At 47.0% G+C, this 20,542-nt stretch overlaps 1 protein-coding gene across 3 annotated transcripts in view; it reads left to right on the forward strand.

Annotated features, from left to right (window-relative positions):
- The window catches only part of LOC137439888 (integrin alpha-X), a 175,630-nt gene that overhangs the window by 30,744 nt on the left and 124,344 nt on the right, over positions 1-20,542 (forward strand). Inside the window, exon 1 of one of the 3 annotated variants that reach the window (XM_068136093.2) lies at positions 5,441-5,551. The exons of the other annotated variants lie outside the window; for them this stretch is intronic. Coding sequence (XP_067992194.2) covers positions 5,509-5,551 — 43 coding nt within the window. The 5' untranslated portion in view covers positions 5,441-5,508. Of the gene's footprint in view, positions 1-5,440; positions 5,552-20,542 lie in introns of those variants that run through there. 3 annotated transcript variants of the gene reach the window in all.

The raw sequence follows: 20,542 nt of genomic DNA on the forward strand, positions 1-20,542 counted from the left end.
CACACCAGGTGCCTGCGAGAAACCACCTCGGACCCCCGGAGGTCTTAACCCTCACCAGAGTCCGGCGACACCACACTCCACCAGATCCCCCGTGGGACCCAGGTCATACCACGACAGCCATGGTCTGACCCCACGGCCAAATCCTGCAAGCACAGCCCCGAGCTGGTTGGCATAACCCAATTTCGAAAGGGGCAAATTTTACACAAGGCCGACCCCAATGACCTTTCCTGGTCTAAATTCCGCAGCCAGGGGACCAATTCCCTCCAAGGCTCCTCCAAATTAATTTCCCATTTAAATTGCAATGTAAATTTCTTTTTTTAATTTTGGCCTTGTGTACCCAACCGCAGCTGCAGGTAACAACCCCTTCCTCGGGTTTTTCTGCCCCTCCCTGCAGCTGTTCCTAATTCACTAAGGGGACCGCTTTTTCCAAGGCTCTATTTCCCAACTCCTCCATATCCGAGTCCAGCTCGGGGCCAAAACACTCTCCCAGCTGTGTATTCAATTTCGAAGCCTCCGTGCCCAAATGTGGTTCATGGTGAGGGTTCCCTTGGTCACTTTAATCTCATCCTGGGGGTATTTACGGGACCAACTCACCTCATCTCCCAGACTCTGTTGAATCCGAGCAACCTCTCCCTCTATGGTATTGTCCCAGGTCTCCAGCCACTCCTGTGTCAAATCATTCGCATTATCCCCAGTCAATTGCATCCCCAACAGGTCTTTACTACTAATCACCCGCTCTGGTTCCGTTACACGGGCCTCCAATATTTTTACCTCTTGCTCCAAATCACCGCCCTGGTGATGCACAAATCCTAATTCCTCTCCCTGCTGGTGCATTCTGGCATCCACACATGTCCAACAGCCTTCCAGGTCGTCATTTAACAAACATTCCCCATTTACTTCTGAACATTCCCTACTTCTGAACATTCCCTCTCCTGTGCCCCAATTGTATCCTTTATTTCTTCCTTTAATTTATTTTTTTCTTCCTTTAATTCATTCGTTTTTTTTTTGTTGTTTTTTGTTGTTTTTTTGTATACTGAATCGAGGCTCGTGAAAGAGCTAACATTTACTTCACAAACAAATCAACCAGACAAACAAAATATATAAAAAGAGGGAGCGGAAGACAAGATGGGGAGAGAAGGGGAAGCACACAAACACAACATTTGAGAGCAGGGAGATGTGTGGGAGGGAGAGGGCTTGGGGGGAGGAGGCGTGGGAAGGGGGGGGGCAGGTATAAAACACAAGGAGACCAAGGACTTCCAGGACAGAAGTTGGTATAATGGAGAGATATGGGTTCTCTTTGGGTTTTCATTTTAGCAATCATTCCATCCATTATGTTTTCTATTTGTTCCTTACGCTCATTCTGATCCTTCATATCTCTCCTTATTTCCATTAACAATTTGAACATGGCCTGGAAATCCATTGGACCCGCTTCCTCACTTGATCGCACAGGAGCGGGGGAGGTTCTAATCCTATCCTCATACCCCTCTATCCCCGACTCGCTTTCGAGATCCTCAGAGCCCTCCATCAGCTCGGCCATGTCATTCATGTCTGCCATACGTGCTGACAAAGCGGTTTTCCCGCACCCGCGTAATTTACCTCAGACAAAAAGAAAATTTAAATTTAGCGATGCGCTGTCTTGCGCTCTTCCCGACACCAATCGACTAAAAAAACAATTTGACACCCCGGTCACGACGATTAACTCCCCCTCGACGAGAGAAAGACAACCGTTAAAAAATTGGATTCCAAAAGCCGAGTGCAATTTTCCCCCAGCGGGTGTCGAACTCGCAACCCTCGGACACCAAGTGTCCGCCGGGTTCAAATCCCAAACTCCTGACACCAGTTGTCGTGTCCCCGGGATTAACACCCCTGGGTGACGGATGGCCAACCGAGCTTTAACTCCATGGCGTATACTCAGCTATGACGGTAGTGACACGTGCGGGGGTAGTGGAGGGCAGCGAGCGCTTACCTGTACGGATGGATGTGGCACGGGGGTTTCTCCAATCCACCAACAAATAATTAGGACAGGACAAGGAATTGAAATTCAACAAATTGAGGGTTTAATAAAATAATGCAGGCAACAAAAATGAATGCACAGTAAACTAAAATTCCTATATTGAGAGTCCTCAACTCACACTCAAATACAACACAAGGGGAAAACGAAAGTAAAAATAAATATGGTGCATAGCGTCTGCTTAGTACTCAGCTCTGAGCCGCCCTCAAACCCTGTCGGCCCTTGAACGGGTCCCCAACTCCTTGCACGTGAAACGCACAATGGCGCAAACTCACGCCGCGGCCAGCCACCTTCGCGTGGCAGCCAAAGCTCTATCCTCTGCCGACACACACTCCACAAAGTGCCGAGGTCTTTAAGGCACACACGCCACAGAACACAGCCGTCACGAAGCCAGCACCACCAGGATCAGAGAGAAGGATGCATTCGCCTTTCACCCTCCCAGGAACACAGAGAGAGCACGAATCCGACCACCTGCGACCAAGCCCAGAATGAGAGAGAGGGAGAGCAATGCGTCCAGGCCGTAATGAATGTTGGAACCAAGAGAGCAAATTAATCGTAACCACTTGTGATGCCAGCCACAAACCAAAAGAGCAAAAATGGCGGTGCTCTGCCTTTTTGTCCCTCGTGCTGGAACGTTCTGTGATGACGTCACACGTGCACCAATCATTCGGCACCATCGCATCGCTCCACAGCCACGACCAATTATGACCTCTCGGGGTGTGGCCCCACGACCCCCCTTGTGATTACTTGGCTGGTGTCGTCAGTGATAATCGAATGTCCAGATCCTGTCAGTGATTGTGTAGTTTATTTAATTTCAGCGCTGATCGCATGGCTGGTGTTGCGTGTGTCATAAGGAACGAAGGGAAAACCACAGACGCGATTACATACAGGGAAAGTTACCTTATACCCTAACTAACTAACATAGCTCCACCCCTCACATGGAGACAAATATACACTTACTTACGCGGCATCCAACCCTACTTAGTTACAGGAAGGTAGCTACGTGACATACGGAGCACATTACCCAATACAATCTACCTGGACTAAGGTATTCCATTGCCTTCCCCCCATAAACGTAACAATATTTACATTTTTTGTGAACTGGTATCCCCACCCAGGTCATGCTGTCCTCTTCAACTAAAGTATCAAACAAGCCCGGCTGCGCCGTTGTTAGACTATCGGTCTTGTTTATTTATTTATTGAGCAAAATGATCCAACATTAAATGTCTTTGTCGGAAAAAGTATGTTTTAGTAAAAATAAAAATAAAAGTATTTTATTTACCCCTAAAGATCATTCCCGCAACAATATTTATGTAATGAAATATTTTTCACACAGTTAACACAGTCACCCACAGTTTCACGCAGTTTCACTGTTAACATTTCTAGGAAATATTAAATCTAAAATAAGTGGATTAATCGGTGGATATGATTCTTCATTGGATGTTTGCAAGAGCTTTTAGCACTTGCTGGTTGTCAGCTGTTTAAAATGGGATATCCACCAGGGGGTGCAAATATGTTAGTAATGAAACAAATCAGGAACCCAAAAGATTGCAGCATTGAGGGATTGCACTGCCACTGATCTGTTGCGACTGGAATCCGAATGGAAGATCCTTCAGAAAAATCCATCAGCAGAAATTGGATTAGCTCCTCAAGATATTGCAAAATGTAGTCTCAATACTGGATCTCCAAGAAGGATGATTCGGAACCTCATTTGATGAACAGAAAGGTCCATGCCACGCTTCAAACTAGCTCAAGGTTTGAAAGACCAAATATTTGGAGCAGAAGATTAGATCTTCACAAATACCAGGAAGATGATGAATTGAGAATGTCACCTTTCCTCACCACCAGAGTCTGGATACCTACAACCCACCACACCACAAAATAGAATGACAATGTAAAGCACATATTTTTCACTGCAACCCTACAGCTTAAAACATGCGAGAAATGGAGTTGGGCTCCCTGTCATCTATCTCCAGAGCATATTGACAACAGCATTTAGATGTATCACATGTGGGATAAAGATATTAGAAGACATGAGCGTACTTGTACATGAATTACACATCAGTAGACAATGCGCAAACCCATAGGGTACAGTATATGGGTTTTCAACCTGACTTCTCTCATGTCGTGAGATAGGAGTTCAGATAGGAACACTAACATGCCAATCTAATTTTAGGTTTTTCGCTTCCACCTTCTTCTTCTTCTTCTTCTTTCATATGCAGGACATGGCTGTGTGTATCATCATTTTCTGGGGTTGAGACTGCCGCTGTGCAATTCTCCATGTAGTTTAGATATGATTGGGCACAATCAGCAAGGGAATGAACAAACCGGAAAAGAAGAGAGAGGAAGGGGAAGAAAAACCGAAAGCAGCAAATAAGGGGGTTTGGAATGGAAGGGTTAATTGGGGGTAATAAAGATCATGGGTCAGGATGGGGTATGATGTGAGGTGGCGGCGACACACTCGCTTGAAGCTCTGGATGGAAGAGTGGGAAATAACAGCCTCTGGAAGGCGGTTCCATAGACGGGCGAAGTGAGGAACAAAATATTTGAGGTGTACAGTTAGTCTGGAATGTGGAAGTTTATTCAAGAAGTGGTGACTGGATCAACATGTGCATCCTGGAGTCGCTGAGGAGTGTCAGAGGACTGAGAGAGCAGAGAGAGAAGAGGCAGTAAAGAGAGAGAGAGACCACTGACCATCCTGTGATGTGAAAGCAGTACAGACCTTGTGCTTTGGCATTATCATGGGAGATTAAAATAAGCTTTCATGGTAAGCAATAATTCATGGTAAGCTTTCAATTCCACAAAACCCATGAGAGTCAGATCTGATGCTGCTGTGCCAGCCCATAGGGACGAGTAGTAATCCATTGAGCTGCAGACAAAGGCCTAGCTTTTCGACAGTGAGTAGCTCTGATCCTCCAAGGAAAGATTTCAATCAAGTGAGAATGCCTACTCTGTAGCTAGTTTTGTTGGCCAGATTTGCTGTGTTCTTGGCCCAGGAGAGGTCATGGCTGATGTTGAGGCCTAGAGGTTCATGCGTCTCGACCTCTTGCAATGCCGACAATCGCAATATGTGGGTTAGTTTGACGGTCATTCTGAAACGATAGGGTGAGACCGAGATATTCTAGGATTGAAGGACATGTTCCATTTATCAGACGAGCATCTAATCAATTCCAGGTCAGCAGAGGGGGAGACCATTGCAGTCTGCGTAGCAGCCGCGTGGTTTACTGGAGGACACAATGTGGAGTCACCTGCAAAAAGAACGTCTTTTCCAGAGCATCTTGCTGGGTTCCAGTCTAGACAGGGGGAAGTTAGACAGCTCAAATGCGTTTGTGCGTACTTCAGCTATTCTGCCAACCTTGCATTACTAGGGCGGGCCTTTGCTTAGGTAAGCCTACATATATATATATATATATATATATATATATATCCAGGAAACAGAGGGCTGCAGTTATGTGTAGGGAGAAGTGAGTCAAGTAGTTACCGCTGAAAGGTCGAACATGGACTATTTACTCATGTACGCAGTCTTGACAATAAAACTCGGTGAGTACCTGATCAGGATTTTGTACGTGATGTGTCTGCAGCCTTGTACAGCGACATGGAACTCTTGAATTGTCTTCAAACTACAGTTATGGAAACTTGTTTAGCAATGTTCCTTTCGTTCAGACTTTTTTGGGCCAAACTGAATAATTGTAACTTATGAACAAGGTAAAATTGCACCTTTTAATGTTTCAAGTTCTGTGTTTAGTTTATGGATTACCCAAAGTTCAGATTATGAAGTTATCCCTTGGAAGACAAAATGTAATGAAGTTTGTCTTGGGGTTTCTGGGGAGAGCGACGTTGAAATTGTTATCGACTTTAAACACGTTTACCATGACCTTTACGTAATATCTGCATCATAACCAAATGCATAAATGATTTGTGTCGTATCTGTGGAAAACATTTTTCTTCCGTGATTAAGTTCTAACCAAGATCATGGAGATGGCAAGTAATTCATCTCGTATAACGTTATCATTAAAACTGATGTGTTATCAAACTCAACTGCACAGCTGATAAAGAAACTTGGATGTTTCAGTCTTTTTACGACAATGATGGAGTATTCAAATAAACAATAATTACTTCAAAAATAACCTTCAACATCAAATATTTTGTGATGTCAAATATGATTTCATGTCAACATCAAATCTATGAAACTCCAAGTCTTCAACCCCCCTCCCCACTCCATCACAACTCCTCAAACTCCCACCCCCCCCAAATTCTCAACCTCCCCCTCCCTAACTCTGTCCCATCTTTCTTCCCCCACCCTCCTCCAATCTCTAACTCTCTGTCCCACCTTTCCTCCCCCACCCTCCTCCAATCTCTAACTCTCTGTCCCACCTTTCCTCCCCCACCCTCCTCCAATCTCTAACTCTCTGTCCCATCTTTCCTCCCCCACCCTCCTCCAATCTCTAACTCTCTGTCCCATATTTCCTCCCCCACCCTCCTCCAATCTCTAACTCTCTGTCCCATCTTTCCTCCCCCACCCTCCTCCAATCTCTAACTCTCTGTCCCAGCTTTCCTCCCCCACCCTCCTCCAATCTCTAACTCTCTGTCCCATCTTTCCTCCCCCACCCTCCTCCAATCTCTAACTCTCTGTCCCACCTTTCCTCCCCCACCCTCCTCCAATCTCTAACTCTCTGTCCCACCTTTCTTCCCCCACCCTCCTCCAATCTCTAACTCTCTGTCCCATCTTTCCTCCCCCACCCTCCTCCAATCTCTAACTCTCTGTCCCACCTTTCCTCCCCCACCCTCCTCCAATCTCTAACTCTCTGTCCCATCTTTCTTCCCCCACCCTCCTCCAATCTCTAACTCTCCGTCCCACCTTTCCTCCCCCACCCTCCTCCAATCTCTAACTCTCTGTCCCACCTTTCCTCCCCCACTGTAAAGTATCTCGACAAACTGCGATCAATTGTCGTACGCGTTTATTCACTCTGCCGATCAAGGCCCGATTCACAGCAGCGCCACCCGAGGTCCGGCGTAGGGATACAACCCGGTCCCGGTGTAGGGATACAACGGTGAACATTTGCACTGCATACATGACATCCTCCCCTTTAAGTCCAAAATTACCAAGAGCAATACGTGCTAGATTTCCAGAATTGACATTTCAAAAGCAACATTTCCAAAACATGTGAAAATATGTGTGCAAACGGTTATGAGAATAATGAAAATACGTGAAAATAGAACATGTGTCAACGTGGAAAAAAAAAACATCTTCAAAGATTCAACCGGTCGGGTGCTTTTCTCTCACGCATTGAGCGTCGCGGTGTACCAGTGGATACAGAGTCCGAGGTGATTCCTTTGGGTCGCGGTGTACCAGTGGATACAGAGTCCGAGGTGATTCCTTTGGTCTCCACGAAGGGTGTAGCGTTTGCAGAGGTTTTCGGGGCATCCGAGCCGGCTGGAGCGGCCACGACGATCTCCGGCAGTGGCGGGTCGAACTGTTGTCCTGACTGTGACGATGCTACAGGCTCCATCGACTCACAGTGACGGTAGGTTATGTGGTCCTGATGTCGACGAATTTCGCGGCCGTCCTGCAGGCGAATCACACTGGTCAGTGGACCTGGCTTCTCGATGATGTCCCCCGGTAGCCACGTCGCACCTGCACCAAAATTTCGGGCAAACACTGGATCTCCAATGTTGATACATCGACTGTTGGACGTCTTATCGTGCACCAACTTTTGATTAAGCTGGCTCTGATAAACATTTGATGATATGTCTGGTTTGAGATTGTCAAGTGTCGATCTCAAGTGTCGTTTCATCAATAACTCAGACGGAGCTACACCGGTTGTTGATTGTGGCGTGATGCGGTATTTGAACAGGAGACGAGACAGCTTTGTTTCCAGGGTTCCCTCCTGAAGTTTCTGCAATCCGGATTTGATGATTCCCACGGATCGTTCGGCCAAGCCATTTGAAGCCTGGTGATGTGGGCTGACAAACTTATGTTTGATGCCGTTCCGACGTGTGAACTTGGCAAACTCGGTACTGGAAAAACACGAACCGTTATCACTCACGATCATCCTGGGCAGACCATGAGTGGCGAAACAGCGTCTGAGTCTTTCGATGACAATGGCTGACGTAGTACCACGCGTCACATAGGCATCAATCCATTTTGTGTGCGCGTCCGTAATTATTAGAATCATGCTGCCGTTAATAGGCCCGGCATAATCGAGATGTAGGCGATGCCACGGTTCGCTGGGCCATTCCCAGGGATGCAGTGGCGCTTTCGCAGGTGTATTCCGGGTGCTCTGGCAGGGGTAACAATGTCGAACATGATGTTCGATATCAGCATCAAGATTCGGCCACCACACATAGTTTCTGGTGAGTGACTTCATCTTCACAATCCCGGGGTGACAGTCATGGATTTCATCCATGACCCTGGAACGCAGATTTTTCGGGATCACGACACGACATCCCCAGAGTAGGCAACCATTTTCCACGCTGAGTTCGTTTTTACGTGCTTTAAAAGCCGCAAAATCTGGGTCACCCTCAGGTAGCAAATGCCATCCAAGCTGTACAGCCTGGACAGTTCTGGACAGAACGGGGTCTCGTCGAGTATGAGTGCGGATCTGGCCGGAATCGACAGCACAATCTTCCAGATGATCCATCAGTGCGATAATGGATCCTGGTGTAGGCGAATCATCAATGGATTCTGGAAGGGGTAACCGACTCATGGCATCTGCATTTGTGATAGACGAACCGGGCTTATAACATATGGTGTAGTCATAAGCAGCGAGAAACAGGGACCAGCGGATGATCCTGGGCGGTAGTGTGTCAGATGTCGCCTTAGTTGGACCAAACAGACTGATCAGCGGCTTGTGATCAGTGCGAATCGTGAAATGATGTCCAAGAAGGTACTGGCGAAATTTGCCGACGCCGAAAACGATTCCCAATCCTTCCTTGTCAAGTTGGGAATAGTTTTTCTCTGCCGGGGACAACGTTCTGGATGCAAATGCAACCGGTCTTTCCGTACCATCAGGCATCACGTGTGATAATACACTCCCCACTCCATACCGACAGGCATCGCATGTCAGCACAAGATCCTTCTCTGGATCAAAATGAACGAGAACATTGGACGATTTGAGCAGATCCTTAGAGGTCTGGAATGCTGATTGTTCAGTAGACCCCCAGCTCCAGGAGACTCCTTTCCTCAAAAGCCGATAAAGGGGACCCAAAACGTCGGTCACATTCGGGATGTAACGACCATAGAACTGAAGCAAACCGAGGTATGACTTCAATTCGGTCACATCTCGTGGAGAAGGAGCATCCTTGATAGCTCGGACTTTCTCATCTGTCGGGTGTAGACCCTCGGCATCAATCGTATAACCCAGGTACGTGACTGATGGCACCATAAACTTGCACTTGTCTCGATGCAAACGTAGGCCGGAGTCCGAAATCTTCTTCAGAACTCTCTCCAGGTTCTGTAGATGTTCCGCGTCCGTACGACCAGTAACCAGAATATCATCCTGGTAACAAACGACGTTGCGTTCGGCGGCAAACAAACTGTCCATGACACGCTGATAAATTCCAGGTGCAGATTTCACTCCAAAACTAAGTCGGTGGTACCTGTACAACCCACGATGCGTGTTGATGGTAAGATACTGTTTCGAATTCTCGTCCAAGCAGAGCTGTAGATAGGCGGATTTGAGATCGAGTTTCGTAAAAGTCTTGCCTCCCGTGAGACGAGCATAGAGGTCTTCGATCCTCGGGATTGGATATTTATCCAATGAAGAACACCTGTTCACGGTCATTTTATAATCTCCACATATGCGGATGGACTGGTCCGATTTTATGACCGGAACGATGGGCGCCGCCCATTCGGCATACTGGATTTGCTCGATGATCCCCAGATTTTCAAGATGATCCAGTTCCTTGTCAATCCGCTCACGCAGGGCGAAAGGGACTGGGCGAGCCCTGCAAAATATAGGATTGGCATCCCGGTCAACCCTGAGTTTAGCCGTATGTCCTTTCAAGGTTCCAAGCTCATCCTTGAAGACATCCGGGTACGTATCCAGCACATTTTTGAGTGTGTATGCTGCGGTAGGAGAAACGTTGGCTGCCCGGAGTTGATGAATGCTTTCCCACTTCAGTCGAATTATGCTCAACCAGTTCCTGCCGAGTAAGGAAGGGCCCTTTCCAGGAATGACGATCAGGGGTAGGTGAAACTCACGGTTATCGTAGCCCACCGTGACGTCACATGTACCGCAGGGAACAATCTTCTCACCTGTATAGGTGGAGAGTCCATAGGTAGTAGGTTTCAGATGGGGTCGGTCAGCATCACTCCACAGGTTTGTGAAAAACCCGACCGGTTGAATCTTGTCAGCAGCTTTTCCTTTTCCCGATTTGCGAGTGATGCAAGCTGGAGCAATATGGCAAGTTTTCGAACAGAAATGGCAGGTGGCATGTTTGAACCGACACGTCTCCGGAGGGTGCTTTCCGTTGCACCGAAAACAGTTGTTGTGGGTTTGAGACTGCACTGGCTTCTGACGAGGAGCCTTGTTCCAACGTTTTGGCTGAACATGATCCAACCGATTCACAGCAGGGCTGGTACCAGATGAGCGAGTGGCACCGATGCTTGTAGCGTTGCGTTCAGCACTTTCCATGGAAATGGCGGTGTCTCTGGCATTTTGGAACGTCAGTCTTCTCTCAGCAAGCAGGCGTCTACGAGTGCGGTCATCGGACATGCCAACCACCAGCAAATCACGAAGCATGTCATCGATCGTGTCCCCAAACTCACACAGATGTGACAGTTTTTTGAGGTGTGCAATGAAGTCTGCGATCGACTGACCTTGCTGCTGTCTGCACATGTAAAAATTAAACCGACACAGGATGACTGAAGGAGATGGGTTGCAATGTTCCTTCAAAGCGGCCTTGAGCTCTGCATACGTGAGCTCCTGGATTGTCCGAGGCCGAACCAGGTTTTTAACGAGTGTGAACGTCTCACCTCCGCAAACGGACAGGAAGACGGCCTTCATCCGGGCTTCGGTCGCGATGTCGTTCGCCTCGAAGTAGAAAGACAACCGCTCAGAATACGTGTCAAAATCCCCCTCATGAGGGTCGAATTCATCGATATGGCCGAAAGAAGTCATGGTCTAGATGTTTATCCTCGTCGCCATGTAAAGTATCTCGACAAACTGCGATCAATTGTCGTACGCGTTTATTCACTCTGCCGATCAAGGCCCGATTCACAGCAGCGCCATCCGAGGTCCGGCGTAGGGATACAACCCGGTCCCGGTGTAGGGATACAACGGTGAACATTTGCACTGCATACATGACACCCACCCTCCTCCAATCTCTAACTCTCTGTCCCACCTTTCCTCCCCCACCCTCCTCCAATCTCTAACTCTCTGTCCCATCTTTCCTCCCCCTATCCTCCTCCAATCTCCAACTCTCTGTCCCATATTTCCTCCCTCACCCTCCTCCAATCTCCAACTCTCTGTCCCAACTTTCCTCCCTCACCCTCCTCCAATCTCCAACTCTCTGTCCCATATTTCCTCCCCCACCCTCCTCCAATCTCTAACTCTCTGTCCCATCTTTCCTCCCCCACCCTCCTCCAATCTCCAACTCTCTGTCCCATCTTTCCTCCCTCACCCTCCTCCAATCTCCAACTCTCTGTCCCACCTTTCCTCCCCCACCCTCCTCCAATCTCTAACTCTCTGTCCCACCTTTCCTCCCCCACCCTCCTCCAATCTCCAACTCTCTGTCCCATATTTCCTCCCTCACCCTCCTCCAATCTCCAACTCTCTGTCCCATATTTCCTCCCCCACCCTCCTCCAATCTCTAACTCTCTGTCCCACCTTTCCTCCCCCACCCTCCTCCAATCTCCAACTCTCTGTCCCATCTTTCCTCCCTCACCCTCCTCCAATCTCCAACTCTCTGTCCCATATTTCCTCCCCCACCCTCCTCCAATCTCTAACTCTCTGTCCCACCTTTCCTCCCCCACCCTCCTCCAATCTCGAAACTCTCTGTCCCACCTTTCCTCCCCCATCCTCCTCCAATCTCCAACTCTCTGTCCCACCTTTCCTCCCCCACCCTCCTCCAATCTCTAACTCTCTGTCCCACCTTTCCTCCCCCACCCTCCTCCAATCTCTAACTCTCTGTCCCATCTTTCTTCCCCCACCCTCCTCCAATCTCTAACTATCTGTCCCACCTTTCCTCCCCCACCCTCCTCCAATCTCTAACTCTCTGTCCCACCTTTCCTCCCCCACCCTCCTCCAATCTCTAACTCTCTGTCCCATCTTTCCTCCCCCACCCTCCTCCAATCTCTAACTCTCTGTCCCACCTTTCCTCCCCCACCCTCCTCCAATATCTAACTCTCTGTCCCATCTTTCTTCCCCCACCCTCCTCCAATCTCTAACTCTCTGTCCCACCTTTCCTCCCCCACCCTCCTCCAATCTCTAACTCTCTGTCCCATCTTTCTTCCCCCTATCCTCCTCCAATCTCCAACTCTCTGTCCCACCTTTCCTCGCCCACCCTCCTCCAATCTCTAACTCTCTGTCCCACCGTTCCTCCCCCTGTCCTCCTCCAATCTCCAACTCTCTGTCCCATCTTTCCTCCCCCTATCCTCCTCCAGTCTCTAACTCTCTGTCCCATCTTTCCTCCCCCTATCCTCCTCCAATCTCCAACTCTCTGTCCCATCTTTCCTCCCCCTATCCTCCTCCAATCTCCAACTCTCTGTCCCATCTTTCCTCCCCCACCCTCCTCCAATCTCTAACTCTCTGTCCCATCTTTCCTCCCCCTATCCTCCTCCAATCTCCAACTCTCTGTCCCATATTTCCTTCCCCACCCTCCTCCAATCTCTAACTCTCTGTCCCACCTTTCCTCCCCCACCCTCCTCCAATCTCTAACTCTCTGTCCCACCTTTCCTCCCCCACCCTCCTCCAATCTCTAACTCTCTGTCCCACCTTTCCTCCCCCACCCTCCTCCAATCTCTAACTCTCTGTCCCATCTTTCTTCCCCCACCCTCCTCCAATCTCTAACGCTCTGTCCCACCTTTCCTCCCCCACCCTCCTCCAATCTCTAACTCTCTGTCCCACCTTTCCTCCCCCACCCTCCTCCAATCTCTAACTCTTTGTCCCACCTTTCCTCCCCCACCCTCCTCCAATCTCTAACTCTCTGTCCCATCTTTCTTCCCCCACCCTCCTCCAATCTCTAACTCTCTGTCCCACCTTTCCTCCCCCACCCTCCTCCAATCTCTAACTCTCTGTCCCACCTTTCCTCCCCCACCCTCCTCCAATCTCTAACTCTCTGTCCCATCTTTCCTCCCCCACCCTCCTCCAATCTCTAACTCTCTGTCCCATCTTTCCTCCCCCACCCTCCTCCAATCTCTAACTCTCTGTCCCATCTTTCTTCCCCCACCCTCCTCCAATCTCTAACTCTCTGTCCCACCTTTCCTCCCCCACCCTCCTCCAATCTCTAACTCTCTGTCCCACCTTTCCTCCCCCACCCTCCTCCAATCTCTAACTCTCTGTCCCACCTTTGCTCCCCCACCCTCCTCCAATCTCTAACTCTCTGTCCCATCTTTCTTCCCCCACCCTCCTCCAATCTCTAACTCTCTGTCCCACCTTTCCTCCCCCACCCTCCTCCAATCTCTAACTCTCTGTCCCACCTTTCCTCCCCCACCCTCCTCCAATCTCTAACTCTCTGTCCCATCTTTCCTCCCCCTATCCTCCTCCAATCTCCAACTCTCTGTCCCATATTTCCTCCCTCACCCTCCTCCAATCTCCAACTCTCTGTCCCATCTTTCCTCCCCCACCCTCCTCCAATCTCCAACTCTCTGTCCCATCTTTCCTCCCCCACCCTCCTCCAATCTCCAACTCTCTGTCCCACCTTTCCTCCCCCACCCTCCTCCAATCTCTAACTCTCTGTCCCACCTTTCCTCCCCCACCCTCCTCCAATCTCCAACTCTCTGTCCCATCTTTCCTCCCCCACCGTCCTCCAATCTCCAACTCTCTGTCCCACCTTTCCTCCCCCACCCTCCTCCAATCTCTAACTCTCTGTCCCACCTTTCCTCCCCCACCCTCCTCCAATCTCTAACTCTCTGTCCCATCTTTCTTCCCCCACCCTCCTCCAATCTCTAACTCTCTGTCCCATATTTCCTCCCTCGCCCTCCTCCAATCTCCAACTCTCTGTCCCATCTTTCCTCCCTCACCCTCCTCCAATCTCCAACTCTCTGTCCCATATTTCCTCCCCCACCCTCCTCCAATCTCTAACTCTCTGTCCCACCTTTCCTCCCCCACCCTCCTCCAATCTCTAACTCTCTGTCCCACCTTTCCTCCCCCATCCTCCTCCAATCTCCAACTCTCTGTCCCACCTTTCCTCCCCCACCCTCCTCCAATCTCTAACTCTCTGTCCCACCTTTCCTCCCCCACCCTCCTCCAATCTCTAACTCTCTGTCCCATCTTTCTTCCCCCACCCTCCTCCAATCTCTAACTCTCTGTCCCACCTTTCCTCCCCCACCCTCCTCCAATCTCTAACTCTCTGTCCCACCTTTCCTCCCCCACCCTCCTCCAATCTCTAACTCTCTGTCCCATCTTTCCTCCCCCACCCTCCTCCAATCTCTAACTCTGTCCCATCTTTCCTCCCCCACCCTCCTCCAATCTCTAACTCTCTGTCCCATCTTTCCTCCCCCACCCTCCTCCAATCTCTAACTCTCTGTCCCAGCTTTCTTCCCCCACCCTCCTCCAATCTCTAACTCTCTGTCCCACCTTCCCTCCCCCACCCTCCTCCAATCTCTAACTCTCTGTCCCACCTTTCCTCCCCCACCCTCCTCCAATCTCTAACTCACTGTCCCATCTTTCTTCCCCCACCCTCCTCCAATCTCTAACTCTCTGTCCCATCTTTCTTCCCCCACATTCCTCCAATCTCCAACTCTCTGTCCCACCTTTCCTCGCCCACCCTCCTCCAATCTCCAACTCTCTGTCCCATCTTTCCTCCCCCACCCTCCTCCAATCTCCAACTCTCTGTCCCATCTTCCCCCCCCCCTCCCCCCACCCTCCTCCAATCTCCAACTCTCTGTCCCAACTCACCTCCCCCTCCTTCTGCTCTTAACAGCGAAAGGGATTTCTTACATCGATCATTACTTATTTAATATCACGCCAACGCAATCACCAAGTTAAAAGTTGTCTTACTTGGAACCTCCTTGTCGTTATTTACTTATCAATAAACGGCTATCTCAGTATTCTGGTGTGACTCTGACAATCTCTCAAAAAGGGTCTTCAGCACGTTTGATAAAAGTAAATAAATAAATAAATAATAAAACCCGCTTTTGATTCCAAACAACACGCTTTTTGTTGACTATAACTTTCCACCCAGGTATGTTTATTTACTTCACATGAGCTTCAGGTGAGCACGAGAGATTAATGGATATTGTCATCTAATTCCATCGTTGGAAACAGAAGTTATACGAATACTTTAAATAATCAACGATTACATTTTTAAAGACCAGAAACAGCCAACCTGCAGAATATTTCCGTCTGTAGAGCCAGGAAGTAACCTTGTTACTAACATTGGATAAGCAGGCGAAAACTAAATGAACTTTTCATTGAAAGTAAACAAATAAACACATGAAACTGAATGGGCTGTATAAACAGCAATGAAAAAACAAGAATATGCAAAGTGATGACTGTGTAAATCCACATGTGAAAATTGTGGTGCGGGATGTGGTGGGGTAAATAACACGATGACACACACACACACACACACACACACACACACACACACACACACACACACACACACACACACACACACACACACACACACACACACACACACACACACACACACACAGCTCAAAAATGAGGTCAAGAGATCTTGTTGGAAGCTTCAGAGCATCGAAATTGTACCAGTGATTAATTGGAGCAACAGGAATGATGAAGAAGAACCTCACTGACATTTAAAAAACCATCCCCAGGATATTACCACAAATTAACTACAACTGGAGACAATCCGGGATTTGGTGACGATCCTGAAAAGAGAACTTGGAACAAAACTATGAAAAAGTTGAACATCTTGGTTCATGAACCGTGATCCCTTACCGAAGAGGAGATGGATACTTTGGGTCCGGGGAGGACTCAGTCCACATCCTGAAACCCACAAATATAGATAACAACCAATGACGCACAGAAACACAGACACATATATTGTTTTATATGTACTATCGTGACTCGACACGCTCCGCGCGCCTCACCACACGTCCTTTCAGAGGGATAGGCATCTTTGACCATTTCCGTGTCTTTTGAGTCTTCATGGTGTTTTGGGTCTTCATGGTGTTTTGGGTCTTCAGGGTCTTTTGGATCCTCTGGGCCTTTAAGGGTATTTGGGGTGTTTTGGGTCCTTCGGGTATTTTGCGTCATCAGGGACTTTTGGGTGTTTGGAGTATTTTGGGTGTTCGGGTCCTTTTGGGTGTTTTGGGTCTTTAGGGTCTTTTGCGTCTTCAGGGACTTTTGGGTGATCAGGGTGGTTTGGGTCTTCGGGGTATTTTGGGTCTTTTAGAGTATTTTGGGTCTTCAGGGGTCTTGGTGGTCTTAAGGGTCTTGGGGGACTTAAAGGGTGGTCAAAGGTCTGAGGGGTCTCAGCAGTCAAAGTAATTAAGAGTTCACGACTGTGGTTTGGGTTTAAATTTTATTTGAAGAAGAAGAAGACGTTTTGATCGCATATAAACTTAACCATAAACGTTTGCTCTATTATAAGATATAAAGTGCCGAAAGAAAATCTATATCCCCTTTCAAAATTTTCACCTTTTGTTCCTTTGTAGCCTGGAATTAAATTGCATTAAATCAGACTTTTTCCACAATTATTTATACATCCTAACCCACAACTTCCAAGTGAAAAACAAATTCTACATATTTCCGAAAATTAATTAAAAATACAAAACTGGAATATCTTGGTTCAAAAAGTATCCACCCCCCTGAGTTAATACTTGGTGGAAGCCCCTTTGGCAGCAATTACAGCTAGGAGTCTGTTGGGATAAGTCTCTATCAACTTTGCACACTTTGATTGGGTAATATTTGCTCATTCATCTGTATAAAACTGTTCAAGCTCAGTCAAGTTGCATTCTCAGTCTCAGTTGGGAGCATTGATGGACAGCAATCTTCAAGTCATGGCACAGATTTTCGATTGGAATTAGGTCGGGGCTTTGACTCGGCCACTCAAGGACATTTCTATTTTTGTTTCTTAGCCACTCCAGTATAGCTTTGATTGTGTGCTTCAGGTCGTTGTCTTGGTCAAAGGTGAACTTCCGTCCCAATTTCAGCTTTCTTGCAGAGGGCAGCAGGCTTTCCTTTGGGATTTTTCTGTATTTTGCTCCATCCATTTTCCCTTCTATCCTGACAAGTGCCCCAGTCCCTGCTGATGAGAAACATCCCCATAACATGATGCTGCCACCACCATGCTTCACAGTAGGGATGGTCTTCTTTGGGCGATGTGCTGTGTTGGCTTTGTGCCAAACGTTCCATTTTGCATTTAGGCCAAAAAGTTCCATCTTGGTTTCGTCAGACCACAAAACTTTTTGACACATGGCTTCAGAATCTCTGGAGTGGTTTTTTGCATACCTCAAACAGGACTCAAGGTGGGATTGTTTGAGTAATGACTTCATTCTTGCCACCCTACCGTATAAGCCAAAATTGTGGAGTGCTTGGGATGTTGTTGTCACATGCACACAATGACCAGTCTTTGCCATAAAGGCCTGTAGCTCTTTCAAAGTTGCCATTGGCCTCTTGGTGGCCTCTCTGATCAGGCTCCTCCTTGCTTGGTCATCCAGTTTGGAGCGATCGCCTGATCTAGGCAGGGTCTTGGTGGTACCATACGCCTTCCACTTCTTAATGCTTGTCTTGACTGTGCTCCAAGGGATATTCAAGACCTTTGAATTATTTTCATACCCATCCCCTGTTCTGTACCTTCCCACAACTTTATCCCAAAGGTCTTTTGAAAGCTCCTTGGTGCTCATGGTTGAGTCTTTCCTGTGAAATGCAGCACCCAGCAGAGGAAACCTACAGGAACAGCTGATTTTATTTTGAAATAATCAGAATCACGACAATTTAAGACAGGTGGAGCCCAATTAACTTGGTGCGTGATTTTGAAGGTAATTGGTTACACCTGTGCTAATTACCCTCACAGAGGAGAGACTATTGCATTTGAGTCCGTTTGTCTGTCTGTCTGTTTGTCCGCACAGAATAAATATGATTTTCTCGGCAACCGTTGGTCCAATTGACAGGAAATTTTCACCATAGGTGCAACTCCTGCAGAATTTTAAATAATTATGACGTCATAGGTCACGTGGCACAGGTGCTATCTTGGAGAAACCAAAAAACTTTGCACATCTATATCTCTGAAAGCGCTGCATAGAAAAATTTGAGACATTACTCATGGTAAAGAAGTCTCCATTGGGAATCAAATATGTTAATGATGATGTCATAGGTGTCTCCATGATGACGTCATAATTCGACAAGTACAAATCTTCATCCGATGAGGATGAAATTTCTTGAGCGTCACCTCGGGATAAATTGGTGGAGAAAAAAAATAATGATGACGCCATCGGTCATGTGGTTCGACCGCCATATTTGTTTCAACACAAGAGCCTTAAAAACAATAAAAACACGTCCTGGCGAGGGTCTGTAATCTGTGATTGCTCTTTCTTGTTTACAATTGCTATTTTAAGGGGGTGGACACTTATCCAACCAAAATATTCTAGTTTTCTATTTTTAATTAATGTTCTGAAATTTGTAGAATTTATTTTTCACTTGGAAGTTGTGGGTTACGATGTGTAAATAAAAGTGGAAAAAGTCTGGTTTAATGCAATTTAATTCCAGGCTGTAAGGCAACAAAAGGTGAAAATTTTGAAAGGGGGTGTAGACTTTCTATGGGCACTGTATGTGTGTGTTTATTCTATGATATTATACATATATATATATATATATATATGTATATATATATATATATATATATATATATATATATATATATATATATAATATCATACAATATATATATATACATATACAGTCACGTGAAAAAGTAAGGACACCCCATGTAAAGTTTTGACTTTTTCAACATATTTCAACATACAGCTATTTGATCTTCATTTCAACAATATTGATAGATAAAGGTGATATAACACAACAAATATCATGAAACATTTACATTTTGTAGTCTATTGTATAATTTAAATAAACATAAATGCAAATTTCGCATGTGGAAAAGTAAGTACACCCTTGGCTCTTATAGGTGGTATTGCCCCCTTTGGCAGAAACAACCTCAAGTAGGTGTTTCTTATAACTGTCTATCAGTCTCTGACATCGACTGGGAGAAATTTTTGCCCACTCCTCCATGCAGAATTCTTTCAGCTGTGCGATGTTTGAGGGGTTTATTGCATGCACAGCTCGTACAAATCCCCCCACAACATCGCGATGGGATTTAGATCCGGGCTTTGACTTGGCCATTCCAGAACCCCCATTTCTTTCTTTTCAGCCATTCCTTGGTGGATTTACTGGTATGTTTAGAGTCATTGTCATGTTGCAAGGTCCACCTTCGGTTGACCTTCAACTTTCCGACAGATGGCCTCACATTATCCTCAAGCACCCTCTGGTACAATTAAGAATTCATAGTGGATTATATGATGGTGAGCTGCCCAGGCCCTGCTGCAGCAAAGCTGCCCCAAACCATAATATTTCCACCACCATGCTTTACAGTTGGCATCAGGTTCTTGTGGTCAAAAGCTGTCTTTGTTTTTCGCCAAACATGTCTTCTGGTACTGTGGCCAAATAGCTCTACCTTTGACTCATCTGTCCAGAGCACATTGTTCCAGAAGTGCTGGTCTTTGCCTCGGTGTTCATTGGCAAACTTTAGTCTTGCCCTGATGTTCTTTCTGGACAGCAAAGGTTTCCTCCTGGCACACCTCCCATGTAGATCAAATTTGTGCAGCCTCTTTCTAATGGTGGACTCGTGCACTTTGACATCAACAGTGGCAAGAGCTACCTGTAGGTCCCGTGATGACATTCTGGGGTTCTTAGAGACTTCTTTCAGCATCTTGCGGTCTGCTCTCGGGCTGAACTTGCTGGGGCGGCCTGGCCTGAACAAGTTGGCAGTTGTTTGGAATCTTCTCCATTTGTCGATGATCTTCCGGACAGTCGAATGATTGATTTCAAATTGTTTGGAGATCTTTTTAAATCCCTTCCCAGACTCGTAGGCATCTATAACCTTCTTTCTGAAGGCCTCAGAGAGCTCTTTTGATCTAGGCATGGTGACACCGCACACTTCAACAACAAAGAGAAACCAAACTAAATGTCTTAGGTTTAAATAAGACAGGCTCCTCCAAGATCCTCTCTAACGATGTTCTAATCATTTGCACCTCAGCTGGTGCCCCTGATTCTAATTTTAGGTATTTGAAGTAGTGATAAATGTAGGGGTGTACTTACTTTTTCACGTGATTGTGAAAGTCACACATATATATATATATATATATATATATATATATATATATATATATATATATATATA

The sequence above is a fragment of the Myxine glutinosa genome, chromosome 14 (assembly GCF_964187855.1).
Source record: "Myxine glutinosa chromosome 14, kmMyxGlut1.1, whole genome shotgun sequence".
Classification (NCBI taxonomy): Eukaryota; Metazoa; Chordata; class Myxini; order Myxiniformes; family Myxinidae; genus Myxine; species Myxine glutinosa.